Source organism: Heptranchias perlo, chromosome 37 (genome assembly GCF_035084215.1).
Source record: "Heptranchias perlo isolate sHepPer1 chromosome 37, sHepPer1.hap1, whole genome shotgun sequence".
In the NCBI taxonomy this organism is placed as follows: domain Eukaryota; kingdom Metazoa; phylum Chordata; class Chondrichthyes; order Hexanchiformes; family Hexanchidae; genus Heptranchias; species Heptranchias perlo.
Window position 1 is genome coordinate 3,601,108 of NC_090361.1, and position 18,305 is coordinate 3,619,412.

At 44.9% G+C, this 18,305-nt stretch overlaps 1 protein-coding gene across 1 annotated transcript; it reads left to right on the forward strand.

Moving 5' to 3' along the window:
• The first annotated feature begins 2,371 nt into the window (after window positions 1-2,371).
• Window positions 2,372-17,377, forward strand: LOC137304404 (dnaJ homolog subfamily B member 1-like). The gene is made up of 4 exons (XM_067972985.1): window positions 2,372-2,489; window positions 11,409-11,626; window positions 15,132-15,703; window positions 16,753-17,377. Exons 2-4 carry the CDS (start codon window positions 11,416-11,418, stop codon window positions 16,981-16,983), a joined length of 1,014 nt encoding a protein of 337 aa, XP_067829086.1. The 5' UTR covers window positions 2,372-2,489; window positions 11,409-11,415; the 3' UTR covers window positions 16,984-17,377.
• The last annotated feature ends 928 nt before the right edge of the window (window positions 17,378-18,305 follow it).

Consider the following 18,305-nt stretch of genomic DNA (forward strand, 5'->3'; position numbering starts at 1 on the left):
GCAGTGCATTCCAGATCATAAGAACATAAGAAATAGGATCAAGAGTAGGCCATCCGGCCCCTCGAGCCTGCTCCGCCATTCAACAAGATCACGGCTGATCTTCTACCTCAACGCCATTTTCCTGCACTATCCCCATATCCCTTGATGCCTTTAATATCTAGAAATCTATCGATCTCTGTTTTGAATGTACTCAATGACTGAGCCTCCACAGCCCTCTGGGGTAGAGAATTCCAAAGATTCACCACCCTCTGAGTGAAGAAATTTCTCCTCATCTCTGTCCTAAATGGCCTGCCCCTTATTCTGAGGCTGTGACCCCTGGTTCTAGACTCCCCAGCCAGGGGAAACATCCTCCCTGCATCTACCCTGTCAAGCCCTGTAAGAATTTTGTATGTTTCAATGAGATCACCTCTCATTCTTCTAAACTCTAGAGAATACAGGCCTAGTCTACTCAATCTCTCCTCATACGACAATCTCACCATCCCAGGAATCAGTCTGGTGAACCTTTGTTGCACTCCCTCTATGGCAAGTATATCCTTTCTTAAGTAAGGAGACCAAAATTGTACACAATACTCCCTATATAATTGCAGTAAGACATCCTTACTCCTGTACTCAAATCCTCTTGTAATAAAGGTCAACATACCATTTGCCTTCCTAATTGCTTGCTGCACCTGCATGTTAGCTTTCAGTAACTCATGTACAAGGACACCCAGGTCTCTTTGAACATCAATCAACATTTCCCAATCTCTCACCATTTAAAAAATACTCTGCATTTCTGTTTTTCCTACCAAAGTGGATAACTTCACATTTTTCCACATTATATTCCATCTGCCATGTTCTTGCCCACTCACTTAGCCTGTCTATATCCCCTTGAAGCCTCTTTGCATCCTCCTCACAACTCACATTCCCACCTAGTTTTGTGTCATCAGCAAACTTGGAAATATTACATTTGGTCCCCTCATCCAAATCATTGATATATATTGTGAATATCTGGGGCCCAAGCACCGATCCCTGCGGTACCCCACTAGTCACAGTCTGCCAACCTGAAAAAGACCCGTTTATTCCTACTCTCTGTTTTCTGTCTGTTAACAAATTCTCAATCCATGCCAGTATATAACCCCCAATTTCATGTGTTCTAACTTTGTTCACCAACCTCCTGTGTGGGACCTTATCGAGAGCCTTCTGAAAATCCAAATACACCTCATCCACTGGTTCCCCCTTATCTATTCTACTAGTTACATCCTCAAAGAACTCCAATAGGTTTGTCAAACATGATTTCCTTTTCATAAATCCATGTTGACTCTGCCAAATCCTATTATTATTTTCTAAATGTCCTGTTATCAAATCCTTTATAATAGATTCCAGCATTTTCCCTACTACTGATGTTAGGCTAACAGGTCTGTAGTTCCCTGTTTTCTCTCTCCCTCCTTTCTTAAATAGTGGGGTTACATTTGCCACCCTCCAATCTGCAGGAACTGTTCCAGAATCTATAGAATTTTGGAAGATGACAACCAATGCATCCACTATCTTTATAGCCACCTCTTTCAAAACCCTGGGATGTAGATCATCAGGTCCTTGGGATTTATTGACTTTCAGTCCCATTAATTTCTCTAATACTATTTTTTTTACTAATACTAATTTCTTTGAGTTCCTCATTGTCACCACACCCTTGGTTCTCTAGTATTTCTGGGAGGTTTTTTTTGTGTCCTCTTCCATGAAGACAGACACAAAGTATTGGTTTAATTCCTCAGCCATTTCCTTATTCCCCATTATAAATTCTCCCGTCTCTGTCTGTAAGGGACCCACATTTGCCTTCGCCAGTCTTTTCCTTTTTACGTACCTATGGAAGCTTTTACAGATCATAACAACTCGCTGCATAAAAAAAAATTCTCCTAATTTCCCCCCTGGATTTTTGCGCATTAGCTTAAATCTGTGTCCTCTGGTTGGTGACCCTCCTGCCAGTGGAAACAGTTTCTCCCTATCTCCTCTATCAAAACCCTTCATAATTGCGAACACCTCCATTAAATCTCCCCTTAACCTTCTCTGCTCTAAGGAGAACAACCCCAGCTTCTCCAGTCTCTCGACATAACTGAAGTCCCTCATCCCTGGAACCGTTCTAGGGAATCTCCTCTGCACCCCCTCTGAGGCCATGGCATCCTTAAAATGTCCCAGGGTTTAATGCAGGTCCTCCACCCCACCCCAGCCCTCATTAGATTGTCAGGTCAGCGTTTACTTTAAGATGCCAGGCAGGTATAGACGCAACATGTAGATAGACGAATCCGTTGCTAGGTGACGGGATGTCACATTTAGACCCGCCCCTCAGGGGGGAGGGGTTTTGAAGAGAGGGGAGGGGAGGGGTGAGGATTGGAGTGGAAGTGACGAGGGATGGAATGTTCCTGAAAGTTCGAGCAATTTGTTGAAAGTGTTGCGGAGAGACGGGGGTGTGAGAGAGGAGAGAGAAACATCGCGGCCCGGTAATTATCACACCTCAGGTTCGTTGACAGCATTTTAATATTTTAGTCGAGGATGAGATGGGAAATGAAGCGGATACAATGTATCCGGGAGGGGGGGGAGATCCCTATTAATTCGATACATTTGCTGACGTGCGTTACCCTTTTTTTGTATCGGTTTGTTTTAAGTGCACGGTTTTTAAATAGACTTCTGTTATTTTGATACATTTTTTGTTTCGGTATCGATTTGTATCCAGTGTCGTGGCGACCTCTTTAATGTCGAGATGAGGCGAGCCCTGAGTGCGTTGCATGTTATTGTAGAAATATATTTTATGTGGTGATTTACTGGCCTCCCCTATTGTGACAGGCGCCCCCCGTGAGACGCAGGGATGAGGAGTTGGATGGGGATATTTAAATAAATAAATTTTTTTTTAATATGTTGATAAAGGGTGGAGAGGGAAAGAGGGGGGAATTCCGAGAGTAGGAAGGAGCCATTGAACAGAAGGTTAGTCCCCGGCGGTTTCACCTACGTGCTGATCCGGGTTGAGAAGAGCCGAAAGGTTTTGCATCTTCTCGGCAAAAGAAAAACGAGCCCTTCTTTGCCCAGCCCTGGGGCTGGGTTAAAAGATCTCCACCACGGGTAGGGATCTGGGAACAACCCCCCTTCCCCCCCCCCCCCCCCCCCGCCTTTCCCTACCACCTCCAAGTCGTAGAGAGAGATCTAATACTGACTGATCAGCTGTGAGATTTGTATTCAAAAGGAACAAAAACGCCCAAATTTTGAATGTGAAACCAACTGAAGCCTTGGGAGGAAACACATTCTCCATCCAAACGTTACTAGTTGCAGCTCGAGTGAGTTACTAAGCCAGTAATCCAATTTTGTGTGGGGGTGAAGGTGAAGCTGCTGGAGTTTTGCCCCCCTCCCCCAGTACTTTCCCTGGGTCCAGCCTCTAACATCCCAGCAACAGAAGCTTGCAAAGTGCTTCCTGATAAGTACAGTGAGGCAGTCTCCCCACTCCCATTGCAGTTTTGTATTTGGAGTATTAACGACATGCCAGGAGGTGTTGTGACTCCTACAGTACATCTTATGTGGTCACGTTTCATGGGGCTCGCCTGACTCCCATGAAATGAGGGAGAGAAGGGATGAGCTATGTAGGAAGAGGGGAACACGAGGTCTACAGTGTAGAGAGGGGGCAGAATGGAGGTGCGTCAAAGGCCATGGGGAGGCTGAGACGGGCAAGAAGGGTCAACGGTCCTCAGCCTTGCAGGGTGTCGTTGGTGTCAATGTTATGGGCAGGTCAGGACTGTGTTGGAGGGACTCGGAGTAGATGCTGGGGAGGGGGTGTAGAGTTGGGTGGTGACCAGATGATGTAAATTTGAAGCAGATATTAGGAAGGAAATATTTACTTCAGTGATTAAATAGTGTCAGCCACGGCTCAGTGGGTAGCACTCTCCTCTCTGAGTCAGAAAGTTGTGGGTTCAAGTCCCACTCCAGAGACTTGAGCACAAAATCTAGTCTATCACTCCAGTGCAGTTCTGAGGGAGTGCTGCACTGTCTTACGGTTGAGACGTTAAACCGAGGCCCTGTCTGCCCTCGAGAAACATAAAAGATCTCTTGACAGTACTTTGAAAAAGAGCAGGGGAGTTCTCGGTGTCCTGGCCAATATTTATCCCTCGACCAACATCACTAAAACAGATGACCTGGTCATTATCACATGGCTGTGTGTAAATTGGCTGCCGCGTTTCCTACATTATAAGTGACCGCATTTCACAAGTACTTAATTGGCTGTAAAGCACTTTGGGACGTCCTGAGATCGTGAAAGGTGCTATATAAATGCAATTTCATTCTTTCTTGAAGGCCTGGATTAGTTTGCCTGATAGGGTAGTTGAGGTAAAAGTATTGGGGCTGTTGAAAATACAGATAGATACTATAATGGAAGAGTTGGGGTATGAGAGAGATGAAAGTTGGTAGGTTGAATGGGCCTTTTCTCATCCTTACATAATTAGAAGGCCAAGAGTCCAGTTATTTGGATTGCTTCTGTTTGTGCATAGAACATGCTTGGATCATTCTTATCTTCCTCTGTCAGGCACCAACCTCATTTCCCTGTTGAACTGAAAATAATCATTTCTCTTTCCCACTGATGGTTCTCCCCGCCCCTTTTCCCTGAAGGATTTGGGTGGGGGGTTATAGTTCGCAGATGTTTGTCACCACCTTGTACCTCAGCCACGCGGTCATTCTTCGTGACTGCACTTAGACAGGGAATGTCAGTAGGCTATTCAGCTGTGGAGGCCATCACAGCACCCCAAATCTATCCTGATGCTGTGCCCGTATATTAAGCGTATTTCCCAGCAGAGGCTATTGGAAAGCAATCTGGAATGGGAATCCTAGATGAACTTCCTCCTCTCCCAGCTCAGAGGCGCCAAGGCCAATTGTAACATCCCTGTAGCCTCCTTAAGGAGATCAACGTGCTCAGTACAGACCAGGACTGTAACAACAACTTGCATTTATATAGCGCCTTTTAATGTCGTAAAACGTCCCAAGGCGCTTCACCGGAGCGATTTATCAAACAAAATTTGACACCGAGCCACATAAGGAGATATTAGGACAGGTGACCAAAAGCTTGGTCAAAGAGGTAGTTTTTAAGGAGCATCTTAAAGGCGGAGAGAGAGGCGGAGAGGTTTACGGCCCAGACAGCTGAAGGCACGGCCGCCAGTGGTGGAGCGATGAAAATCGGGGATGTGCAAGAGGCAAGAACTTGAGATCTTCTGGTCCATGTAAATTAGTTACTGGGATTAGCAAAGTGAGACATCAACGGGTGCTAGTTGGAAACTTTCTTGAAACACAAACATTAAAATGTAGTCAAACTTTCAGCTAGCTCTGGTGTGGAGGTAAAGGGTGTTGTGTAATCTCTTGCCTGTTGAAGCAGCTCAATTTGTAGTAAGATAATCCCACTTTCTCTGACTCATGCACTGCTGTTCCTCTCACAGGAGACTCTTTGCAATATGAAATAAGCAATGGCCTTGTTATCTGTTGTGTATATTGGGGATGGTACAGACAGGGCTGCCCTTTTTTTTTAAAGTGAGTAAGGGTTCAGCACTCTGTTGAATGCTATATGTAAGCCTGTACCTACACCTAATGGTACAACAGAATCTGGATTATCGACTACTGCGCCTGGGTGGAGGGGAAGTGACTTGGAGGGGAAGTGGTGGATAATTGAGAGATTCTTATGCTTAATCTGACACCGTTTTATCTTTTACTTGGTACATTTATGATACAGTATATTTAGGTATAGTTTTCAAATGTTTTGTGTGTGTATTCCCTGCAAATAATGGCACATTCCCACCCTAATGGGATATGGGCCAAAGGCAGGTATATGGAGTTAGATCACAGATCAGCCATGATCTTATCAAATGGCAGAGCAGGCACGAGGGGCTGAATGGCCTACTCCTGTTCCTATGTTCCTAACCTTTGCAAGGCTGTCATCTACCCAAAGGGGAAAAGATGTGCAATAGTTGCAGAATTTTTTAGTTTACAGCAACAGAAATAACACGTTAATAAGTCAAGAAATGCAGAAATCTTGATTTCACCAAGAACCCGTTGAGATCCCCTTATAGACTGTAGGGTTTGAGGGCTTCGGTTTGAAAATCTTTTGATTTTTAGATTACCTGATCAAGCTCACAGCATATGCAGATAATAACCTGACCTCCCTCATTTTTAAGAGTGAGATCCCAGGGGGACAGTGGGAGGGTGGGGGGAATGTTGCACTCTGTGCCCCAGGTCCAGCTGGTGTCCTGATCCAAGAACAAAGGATCAGATCGTAAACCGTGTCGAACACCAGATAGCTAATTTATCCTTTGGACTAAGAACCCAGAAGTCTGTAAAATAAGATAAAAGCATTCAATTTACCTTTTTAGTTGGCTTATGCAAAAACAAACTTTGACCCCAAGAAAACTGTTGTCGGTATTGGGAGCGCAGGGACATAGAAATTACAACAGGCCGTTCGGCCCACTGTTGGCATTTATCCTGCCCTTTGAGCAAATAAATCCTAATGGCATTTCCCCACCCTGTTCCCATATTCCTTCAATCTCTCTTCCTTCATCCACCTATCCAATCTAATCTTGAACGATGACATAGGTTTTTCTGAATAACGTTTGCACACGCCTTGGCCCAAATATCCCTCCGCCTCAACTCCTCTTCCCCCGAAGACTACACTTGGTCTTGATTTCCGATGTGCAACACCACAGGACTCGTGTCCATATCTTATGAAAAATATCTTGCGTCTGTCCGCACTTCCTGTCCATGCCACTTGTCTTCCTGTTGTGCTCTCATCACCCTCTTGTATCAACTTTTTGCCCCATTCTGGATTCCTATGTCCTCGTTTATAACGGGTTTTGCCGATGTGCAGAGGGGCCAGCTTACAATTTGGCCACTGGGGTTCCTGCAATTTGCTCAAAGTGCTTTCTGAATTTTTATTTCTGCTTTAATTGAAATTTTAATGTCCAAAATAAGGGTTTAAACAAAAAAAAATTATATATTTTACAATGGCATGATTAGATTTATGCATTGAATTGTCTTTTAATGCCTTCATTAAAGTTTTTAATTGAAGGTGGTCTCAGCTTCTCCCAACAGCCAGGAATTCAAGTTGGTATTTTGACAGCTGAATTTGGGGATTACGCAGTCTGAGCTTGTGCAGTGTACCTGATACCCCAAGATACATCAGTATGAGTCAGCTGCATGAAGCAAGATTTTTTTTTCCTTCAGGGTCTAACACTTTCTGCCCAGTAAAATTTTGAAGAACAAGGGGGAGGGAGGATGTGTTTAGTTGTGATGCTGCAGGCATCATGGCGTGGGGCAGGATGATGGACCAGCTGATCATTTCCTGCCTGCCATTTTGTTTGTGAATTTCAAAAGGTTAACTGAGGTCGAATTCATATTGTATTCTTTTCCTAAAAGAGAGGTGGGGGTGTTTGTGTGTAAGGGAGGCAGATATCCTTCCTCATTCTAATTTGATTTTTTTTTAAAGTTTAATTTTGAAAGCAGAGTTTCTGAGGGAAACATCAGAGTGTGTGGGAGGAACGGGGATATTAGTTTAGGGTATGGGGACTTGTGGTCTCAAGACACCCAAACTTGGAGAGCGGGTGGGAGTGGACGGTTGGTTACTGGTATGGTGAGGTGAGAGTAACAGCAAGTGGATCTCTCTCGGCATTGGTCACAATGGAAAAATTGAGGATTCTACAAAAACTGATTGTTGTAAAAAATCACCAATTTTTCATTGCTTGATAATCGAGCTTCTGCTCTCTCTGAAACCCGGCCACATGCTTTGCTTTTACACTTCTTTATTCTGATATTAAATTTGCTGGGAGGAAAGACAAGGGTGCCTGCTCTCTGTGCAAAGTGTTCCTCACACCTCTCTCCACCTAAAGACAAACAATCGCTACAGTCTCTTGCCTTATCTGAAAGATTGTTTCTGTGATCTGAATTTCAGATTTGTAATCCTTCCCTGATCTGGTCCGGGATGCTCATGGGCTAATAAAGTACAAACTTCTTTTACCTTCCATATTGTTGTGGTGATAATCTTGAGTCTGTGTTCCTTCAGGAAAAAACTTCTTCACTCAACAGTGAGAAGTATTTGCTATGTGGTATCTCCTGGAGGCCTCTAATTATAGAGATTGTACCTGGGCTGTTTTGCATCTGGAGTGAACAACATAAGAAAGAAACACTGGCATTAATACAGCGCCTTTTTATGTCCTCAGGATGTCCCAAAATGCACCACAGCCATTAAATTTCTCTTGAGGTGTAGTCACTGTTGTTTTGTAGGCTAATGCAGCTGCCAATTTGCACACAGCAAGATCCCACAAGCAGAAATGAGATGAATGAGCAGTTTTAGTGGTGTTGGTTGAGGGATGTTGCCCAGGACAGCTGCCTGGGATCTTTTACATCCACCTGAACAGGTGGCAAGCAGCATAAGCTTTACTTTTATTAAACCAGTGTTTAGGCGACAAAGAATGTATAGAAATAAAAACAGAAAATGCTGGAACTACTCAGCAGGTCAGGCAGTATCTGTGGAGAAAGAAAGAGTTTACGTTTTAGGTCGATGACCCTTCGTCAGAACTGGAAGAAGTTGAAGATTAAACAGTTTTTGAGCAAGTACAGAGAAAGTGGGGGGGGGGGGTGAAGAGGAAAGAACGATAGGGTGGAGGGCAGGAGTGATTAAATGATAAAAAGGGATGATGATGCAAGGCAAGGAGGGTGGGAATGGGACAGGTAAAGAAACAAAATAGATGGGTCTAGAGTAGCTGGAAATGGCAACTGCAGAACTATTACCAGCACCTGCTGTCTGGAAAAATAGGAGCAGTGATTATGATCTGAAGTTATTGAAATCAATGTTGAGTCCAGAAGGTTGTAAAGTGCCTAATCGAAAGTTCGAGGAACAGCACCTCATCTTTCGTTTAGGCACTTTACAACCTTCTGGACTCAACATTGATTTCGATAACTTCAGATCATAACCACTGCTCCCATGTTTCCAGACAGCAGGTGCTGGTAATGGTTCTGCAGTTGCCATTTCGAGCTCCTCGAGACCCATCTGTTTTGTATCTTTACCTGTCCCATTCCCACCCTCCTTGCCTTGCACCATCATCCCTTTTAATCATTTAATCACTCCTTCCCTCCACCCTATCAGAGACTTTCCCTGGCTCTGGACTTGCTTAAAAACTGTTTTGAATCTTCAATTTCTTCCAGTTCTGACGAAGGGTCAGCGACCTGAAACATTAACTCTGTTTCCTTTTCCACAGATGCTGCCTGACTTGCTGAGTATTTCCAGCATTTTCTGTTTTTTATTTCAGATTTCCAGTGTCCACGGTATTTTGTTTTTGAGAGAATGTATAGAGAGAGCTGCCAACTTTCACACAACAAATCGCCACAAACAGCAGAGGTGAATGAGCAGTTCATCTGTTTTTAAGTAAGAGCCGTATTGCAGGGTGCTTGTAAAAGAGGGGAGAGAGATGCCAATTGTAGTTATCACTGTATTTGAATGTTCTTTATATCCATGTACAGCTCTGGGCATGAAATGAAACTGTAAGTGCTGGTGCTCATGTGACCGAACCAATTATTCTGTAAACAGCAGAGTGAAAGTGAAGTCAATGTTAGAGATTGCCTGTCAGAGGAACATTTCGAAATTTCTAGAATGGTGTAAGGGAGCAAGATTAGTGGTCAGGCAGAAGGGTGTTCTGTATAAATCACTTTTATATAATGGTGCTTTTAATCTACCCCGAATTGGGGGGAGGGAAACTGTATTAACAGAAATAAAAGGATAAAGAGGTGCTGGAAAAGGTACAAAAAAGATTCACAAGGATGATACCAGAACTGAGAAGTTATACCTAATCAGGAAAGAGTGAACAGGCTGGAGCTGTTTTCTCTTGAAAAGAGAAGGCTAAAAGATGACTAGTATAGGTCTTTAAAATTTTGATAGGGTAGATGCAGAGAAAATGTGGGGAGTCATAAATATAAGATAATCAATAAATCCAATAATGTTAAAGAGTAAGTTACATTGTCTTGTTTGTGTCAGAGAGATGGAGGTGAAATCATTCTTCATTGAATCGTCCACATGAAGCTCATCTCACAGATGATGAGACACAGTCCTTCCCTTCACTCCTGTTCAAAGTAGTCATTGCCCGTTCAAGCCTCCTGTGCGTTTGATCTGTCGACTAGTGATATGTGGTCCTATTACATAGGAGTTGATGCATTTAAAAATTCCACCATTGTAAAGCTTGATCTGACTTTAAACTAAACTTACTTGGGGAAGAATATCAGGGTGAGTGTACAGAGATTTGATCTCACGGGAAGGTCTTTTGCAGAAATTGCGGGAGTGTACCCCACAACTTTTCTAGCCCCATTGAATGGTAAACACTAGCTATGGGCCAATGGTTTCCAGAGATGCACTCTTTTTGTGGATCACAAATGCCCCTATAGTATTAATTTAGACGTGAATAAACCTACCCAACGGCACGATGAGTAAATGTACCACCGGGAGCGACACTGAGCAATGCAGACTGGAGGGTTCCAGGTTTGATTCCTGATCTTAGCCAGGACAGCAGCAAGAGTGCTACAGTTAGCCTCGATGAGCCTGGACTAGCGAGGGGAAGAATTCGTCTGACTGCAGTCGAGTGACTTCTACTCAAAGTGCGAGTGAATGGACACCCGGTAAGGACAGGATCGGACTTGATCGTGATTCACTGATCCTGTTCTGGTCCCTTGCTGAAATAGCAGTTCATCACATTAGATGAGAAAGAAAAGAAAGGCTAGAGTTTATATCGTGCCTTTCATGACCTCGGGATGTCCCAAAGCGCTTTACAGTCAATGAAGTACTTTTTGAAGTGCAGCCACTGTTGTAATGTAGGAAACATGGGTGCCAATTTGTGCACAGCAAGATCCCACGTCCAGCAATGTGATAATGAGCAGATCATCTGTTAGCAATGTTCGTTGAGGGATAAACATTGGCCAGGTCACCAGGGAGAACTCCCCTGCTCTCCTTCCATTAACACCGTGGGATCTTTTAAGTCCATATGAGAGGGCAGACGGGGCCTCAGATTAACTTCTCATCCAAAAGACGGCACCTCCGACAGTGCAGCACTCCCTCAGTACTGGCACAGGGAGTGTCAGCCTGGATTATGTGCTCAAGTCTCCCTGGAATGAGTCTTGAACCCATGACCTTCTGACTCTGAGGCAGGAGTGCTATCACTGAGCCATGGCCGACACCTACCTAACGCCCACTCTAGGATTGCACGTGAAGACAGGCTTATATTGAGCAGGTGCGAGGGGGTGACTGGCGGAACTGTACCTCATTGTGATGGGCTGCTTTGGTAGAAGAAAGAAGCAAATGGGGGAGGGGGGAATATTCTTGTAGCCCCGAGAGTGGGATTTGGTTATTGAACTATTTACATATGATCTCTTTCTGTCTTTAGGTATAAAATGGGGAAGGATTATTATAAAATCCTGGGCATTCATAAAGGAATGTCAGATGATGATATCAAGAAGGCATATAGAAAGCTAGCCCTGAAGTACCACCCTGACAAGAACAAATCTCCAGATGCAGAGGACAAGTTCAAGGAAATTGCCGAGGCGTACGATGTGCTGAGTGACCCCAAGAAACGGGAAGTTTACGACCAATTTGGAGAGGAAGGTAAGAAAGAAAATGGGGCTTTAATCCCATTGTCTACACCGGGTTTAGTGAATCGGTATCAATATGTTTTGTGAAATATTGCACTGGGGCCAGTACACTCACTGTTGAGCTAATGTGCTTCTTGTGCTACCGTAAACCAGGAGCAAAATGTAAAATCACGTCCTCCAGCTGTCCCGCCCATTCCACCCTGACCCATTTATGCTTCTATTATTTTAATGGCTGGTTTGTCCGTTTTTGAATTTGCTGTGGTTGGAGACTAGGACGATTTTAGTGTTATTGCCTCATTGATGGATTAAATCCTGAATCAGTTGGTATCAGCAGCATATTACTGGGAGCAGAGATTTATAACCCACGTCCACAAAAACAAAAGTGCTTGGAAAAGTGTATTCTAAATTGTACCCACCACCAGTGACAGAACTGCACTTCACCTCGTTGTGATAAAACCCCAAATACTCTCAACAAAACCCATGTTTGGAAGGACAGAATCTGGGTGATACTTGCAGTTTGAATGGACATAGTATAAGAATTTCATACATAGCGTTGTGTCCACTAAGGACTGGATTTAACAGCTGCCTAACTGCACTGCAAGTCTTTGGATCCCTGTAACCATTAGTGAGAAATATTCACCCCAATTGGCCAGGGTGAAGAGATTGTGTAAGCCAGATCTGAAATCAAACCTGCAACTTTCCTGGTCTCTGGCTTGCTCCCAGCCCCGGGCGTTACATTTCCCCACTCCGCTATCGGGGGAGTTATCCGTGGAGCTTTGTCTGCAAGATCCTCTTTGGATGTGCATTCCTCTTCATTGTTGGGTGCTGATAAATCATTTTGTCCAGTGCTGGTCAGCATTCGGGAACAAAAAGAACAAGGCTTCCTAGTTTCAGGGAAGGTTCTAGTCGCTATCAGCTGAAGAATTTCCCTCCTCCCACATTGATATTGTAAGTGTAACTTGCATCACTTGGATTTGAAGTCCTGTTTTACCCAACTCCCGACTTTCACAGTTATGAGTCAGACCCCATGAAATTACCAGGAAGTGGAATCTGTGTCCTGGACAGTATTAATCTCGAGTCTGTATGCTGAGGGCAACAGCTTAGGAAAGGGAGTAGGCCATTTAGCCCCTCAAGCCTGTTCCGCCATCCAATTAGATCATGCTACAACAACTTGCATTTATATCGCGCCTTTAACGTAGTAAAACGTCCCATGGTGCTTCACGAGCAATCAAACAAAATTTGACACCGGGCCACATAGGGAGATATTGGGACAGGTGACCAAAAGCTTGGTCAAAGAGGTAGGTTTTAAGGAGCGTCTTAAAAGAGGAGAGGTTTAAGGAGGGAATTCCAGAGCTCAGGCTCTAGGCAGCTGAAGGCACGGCTGCCAATGGAGTTAAGATACAGATCTGTATCTCCATTTATCTGCCTTTGTTCTGTAACCTGTAATACCCTTACCCAACAAAAATCTATTAATCTCCATTTTGAAATTTTTAATTGACCCTCCAGCCTCAACAGCTTTTTTTTGGGGGGAGAGTGTTCCAGATTTCCACTCCCCTTTGTGTGAAGAAGTGCTTCCTGACATCACCCCTGAACGGCCTAGCTCTAATTTTAAGGTCATGCCCTTGAAATAAAATTCTGCAATTTTCAGAAAAAGGATTGAGAACCCAATCAAAACTCAAGACTTGTTACCGAGCTATGTATTGGTCAAAATCGTGTGTGTACACGCACCCCACACCCTCGTTGAGCTCACACATTAAATGGATACGAGAGTGTCCCCAATTGATACCCACCACCTGAATACAGTGAACACTAATTGATATCAATCACATGATGCAATTAACACCCATTCCAAGTTGCTATCCAGTGACCCTTGCTGGAAAATGCACCTCGACACCAGCTCACAACCTCCCCCTGCTCCAATAGCTTCCCCGCATTGTCTAGGCTCACCATGAAGAATGACCAGCAGATTGTTGGTGGCTCTGGAGCTGTATCCCAGCAAGATTGCCCGCCTAAAGAGGGGAGGAGGAAAAGACTACATTCTGAGACCCTTCAGCGCGTCTTAAATGTAAGACCGACAATCTGATCTATTTTGGATCTTCACCACTTGAAATTTATCTGGTCCCTGATCATCTTCAGCTGATACATAACACCGTTGCTTGTTTTATTTAACTGCTTGGTGATGCAACTTGATCCCTGAAGGGCCATTGAGTTATACTATGCCAACCAATAGCAGCCGAGGCAATTTGGTCCTATTCATTCTTGCATTTCCTACTCGTAAATTGTCCTGTTTGAATTCTGTGGGTCTGGAGATTTGGAAAGGGCCATTCTTGATGCTATTGCCTCATTGGTGGACCTGTTGGGATCAGTAACTGGAGATGTTTGGAAATTAGTGGGAGCATTAAACTTTTTACATGGTCCCAGGGATCCATAGTACACAGGTGGGACACAAAGATAAGAGCTTGGGACGTCTTGCCCTGGAGTCTACTTTATGCCACAGGCTGCCTTTTTAAAAAAAAAATGGAACGACCAATGCAAAGATAAAATAAACAGAATGCTGAAAATATACAACAGTTCCGTGTATACCTGTGGGGGGAAAAAACCCGAACTGATTGATGAAGGGTATACATCTGTAACATCAGCTTGTTTTTCTCCGATAGACCTGCAGTGTAGCTCAGTGGGCAGCACTCTCGCCTCTGGGTCAGAAGGTCATGGGTTCAAGCCCCGCTCCAGAGACTTGAGCACAAAATCCAGGCTCGCACTCCCAGTGCAGTACTGAGGGTGTGCTGCGCTGTGGGAGGCCCCGTCTTTCGGTTGAGACATCAAACCGAGGCCCCCTCTGCCCTCTCAGGCGGACGTAAAACGTAAAAGATCCCATGGCAATATTTCGAAGAAGAGCAGGGGAGTTTGCCCCAGTGTCCTGGGCCAATATTTATCCCTCAGCCAACATCACCTAAAACAGATTATCTGGTCATTATCACATTGCTGTTTGTGGGATCTTGCTGTGTGCAAATTGGCTGCCGTGTTACCTACATTACAGCAATGATCACACTTCAAAAATACTTCGTTGCCTTTAAAGCACTTTGGGACGTTTCAAGGTTGTGAAAGTCACTATATGAATGTAAGTCAGTCTTTCTATCTATCTATTATATTTTAGATTTCCATTTTTTTTTTCCTCACTCATTTGATGGACAGTTGGGTCGTTTTCCCACGTTTAAAGGCGCTGTATAAAAGTTGTTGTTGCTTCTCTGGTAACTTGTTGCTGAACTCGATCCCTAATCGATCAGTGAAAATTTAGCAACTTTGCATTTTCTCCCCCCAGCCCCCAACCCTCCCCTCACTGCTCCCGCATTCGAAGTCACACAGTATTGGAACTCGATCTCTCCCCGTGCTCTCTTCGATCTTGACTGGATCGTGGGATCGGTGAATTCACTGTCTTGATAGCTTGAAAATATAACGCTTTGTTGTTTTTGGTCATTTTCTAAAACTAAAACCATTTGCCCCCCCCACCTCTGTTTTAGGGTTGAAAGGTGGCGGGTCTGCTGGCCCCAATGGCAACAGCTTCCAGTACACGTTCCATGGTGACCCGCACGCTGTTTTCGCCGAGTTCTTTGGCGGGAGGAACCCCTTCGATATGTTCTTTGGACAGAGAAATGGCGAGGACGACATGGAGATCGACGATGACCCCCTGAGCTCCTTCAGTGGCTTTGGCATGGGTGGCATGGGGGGTGCTGGCGGCATGCCTGGATTTCCCCGGACTCGGCCGTCTGCCAGAAAGCAGGATCCTCCAGTGACTCACGAGCTGAAAGTTTCCCTGGAGGAGATTTTTACCGGCTGCACCAAGAAGATGAAAATCCGGCGGAAACGCCTGAACCCCGACCGGCAAACCTCGAGGCAGGAGGACACCATCCTCACCATCGAAATCAAGAAGGGTTGGAAGGAAGGGACAAAGATCACCTTCCCAAAGGAAGGCGATGAAACAGCCAACAACATCCCTGCAGATATTATCTTTGTTCTAAAAGACAAGCCACACCCAATCTTCAAGCGGAGCGGGTCTGATATAATCTACCCAGTGAAGATCAGCCTCCGAGAGGTAAGTGTGCCGAGCGCTGCTTTGATTTGTTTAAGCAGCGTAGATGCCGAGGCCTTTTTGGGGAGGGTGTGGAGGAGATTTACCAGCATGGTACCAGGGATCGGGGGACTTCAATTATGTGGAGAGACTGGAGAAGCTGGGATTGTTTTCCTTAGAGCAGAGAAGGTTAAGGGGAGATTTAATAGAGGTGTTTAAATTACATGGGGTCTTGCTAGAGTAAATAGGGAGAAACTATTTCCACTGGTGGGAGGGTCGGTAACCAGAGGACACAGATTTGAAATAATTGGCAAAAAAAAACAGGCAGGAGACGAGGAGAATTTTTTTTTTACGCAGCGAGTTGTTCTGATCTGGAATGCGCTGCCTGAAAGGGCGGTGGAAGCAGATTCAACAGTAACTTTCAAAAGGGAATTAGATAAATACTTAGAAAGGAAAAATTTGCAGGGCTACGGGGGAAGAGGAGGGGGATGGGACTAAAAAGATAGCTCTTTCAAAGAGCCAGCACAGGCATGAGGGGCTGAATGGCCTCCTGTGCTGTATGATTCCATGACTCTATTCCATCATTTTATTTTAAAACGCCTCGATTTTAAAATTCTCATCCTTGTTTTCAAATCCCTCCATGGCCTCGCCCCTCCCTATCTCTGTAACCTCCTACAACCCTCTCAGATCTCTGGGCTCCTCAAATTCTGGCCTCTTGTGCATCCCTGATATTAATCGCTCCACCATTGGCGGCCGTGCCTTCAGCTGCCGAGGCCCTAAGCTCTGGAATTCCCTCCCTAAACCCCTCTGCCTCTCCTTTTAAGATGCTCTTAAAACCTACCTCTTTGACCAAGCTTTTGGTCACCTGTCCTAATGTCTCCTTATGTGGCTCTGTGTCAAATTTTTGTCTGATAACGCTCGTGTGAAACACCTTGTGATGTTTTACTGTGTTAAAGGCACTATATAAATGCAAGTTGCTGGTAGACTCTTCTAACTATTGCGGCTAGTCCTGCCGTGAATACCGATTGGTAGCTGGCACCAGTTTACTAACCCATCTACTTCTCTTTATCTAGGCGCTGTGCGGTTGCACATTGTCTGTACCGACGCTTGATAAGAAAAGCCACGTGGTGGCTTTCAAGGACATCATCCAGCCCGGCTCGCAGAGAAGGATATCAGCAGAAGGGCTGCCGCTACCGAAGCAGCCGGATCGGCGCGGAGATTTGGTGATCGAGTTTCATGTGCGGTTTCCGGAGTCGCTGTCGCACGCAACAAGGGAAAAACTGAAGGATCTTCTGCCACTGTAACTAGTGATTGCGGGAGTCGGGGCGGGGAAGGAAAGAAATTGTGTTGTAGTGGACTGTAACTGCCAGGCCATGGTCTTAAAGGGGCCACGCCAACTTGGACATTACCATTGAGCAAGTTGCTTAATGGGCTTTTTTAAAAAAAAAAACTATATTCCAGTCTTTACAGCTGTTGGTATACTGTAGATGCAGACTGTACCTTCAGAACACTGTAGCACCAAGTGTTCAACTTCATATGTTCTGTTCTTCAGTGTAAATAATACAACTGTTCGTAACCAAAAATAATATGCAATACAAAAATAGTATTGGCCATTCTATTCAAATATTGTCTGTCTGTAATGTGGCTCATTACCTCTTTGTTAAAACAATAAATCAGTTTTCTTCATTTTCTCTTAAACTATTACGTCTGCATTGATTCGCGGCCCTGTACTGAAGCATTTCCCAGCTCTTAACCAAAAGTGGGTTTAGCTTTTTTTAAAAAAAAATAACATTTATTCTCAGGATGTGGGCATCGCTGGCAAGGCCAGCATTTATTGTCCATCCCTAGATGCCCCTTGAGAAGGTGCCGTCCAGAACCCCCGCAGTCTGTGCGGTGAAGGGGCTCTCACAGTAGGTAGTTCCAGGATTTTGACCCAGCGACGATGAAGGAACGATGATATATTTCCAAGCCGGGTTGGTGTGTGATTTGGAGGGGAATGTGCAGGTGGTGTTCCCATGTGCCTGCTGCCCTTGTCCTTCTAGGTGGTAGAGGTTGTGGGTTTGGGAGGTGCTATTGAAGAAGCCTTGGCGAGTTGCTGCAGTGCATCTTGTAGATGGCACACACTGCAGCCATGGTGTGCCGGTGATGGAGGGAATGGATGTTTAAGCTGATGAATGGGGTGCTAATCAAGTGGACTGCTTTGTCCTGAGCTTCTTGAGTGTTGTAGGAGCTGCCTCCATCCAGGCAAGTGGAGGGTATTCCATCACATTCCTGACTTGTGTGTTGTCGGTGCTGGCGAGTCTTTGGGGAGTCAGGAGGTGAGCCATTCGCTGCAGAATACCCAGCTTCTGACCTGCTCTTGTGGCCACAGTATTTATATGGTTGCCCAGTTGAGTTTCTGGTCAATGGTGACCCCCAGGACCCCCAGGATGGTGGGGGACTTGGTGATGGTAATGTTACTGAATGTCAAGGAGAGGTGTTTAGACTCTCTTGTTGGAGATGGTCATTGCCTGGCACTTTTGTGACATGAATGTTACTTGCCACTTATCACAAGCCTGGATGTTGTCCAGGTCGTGTTGCATGTGGGCACGGATTGCTTCATTATCTGAAGAACTGTGAATGGAAC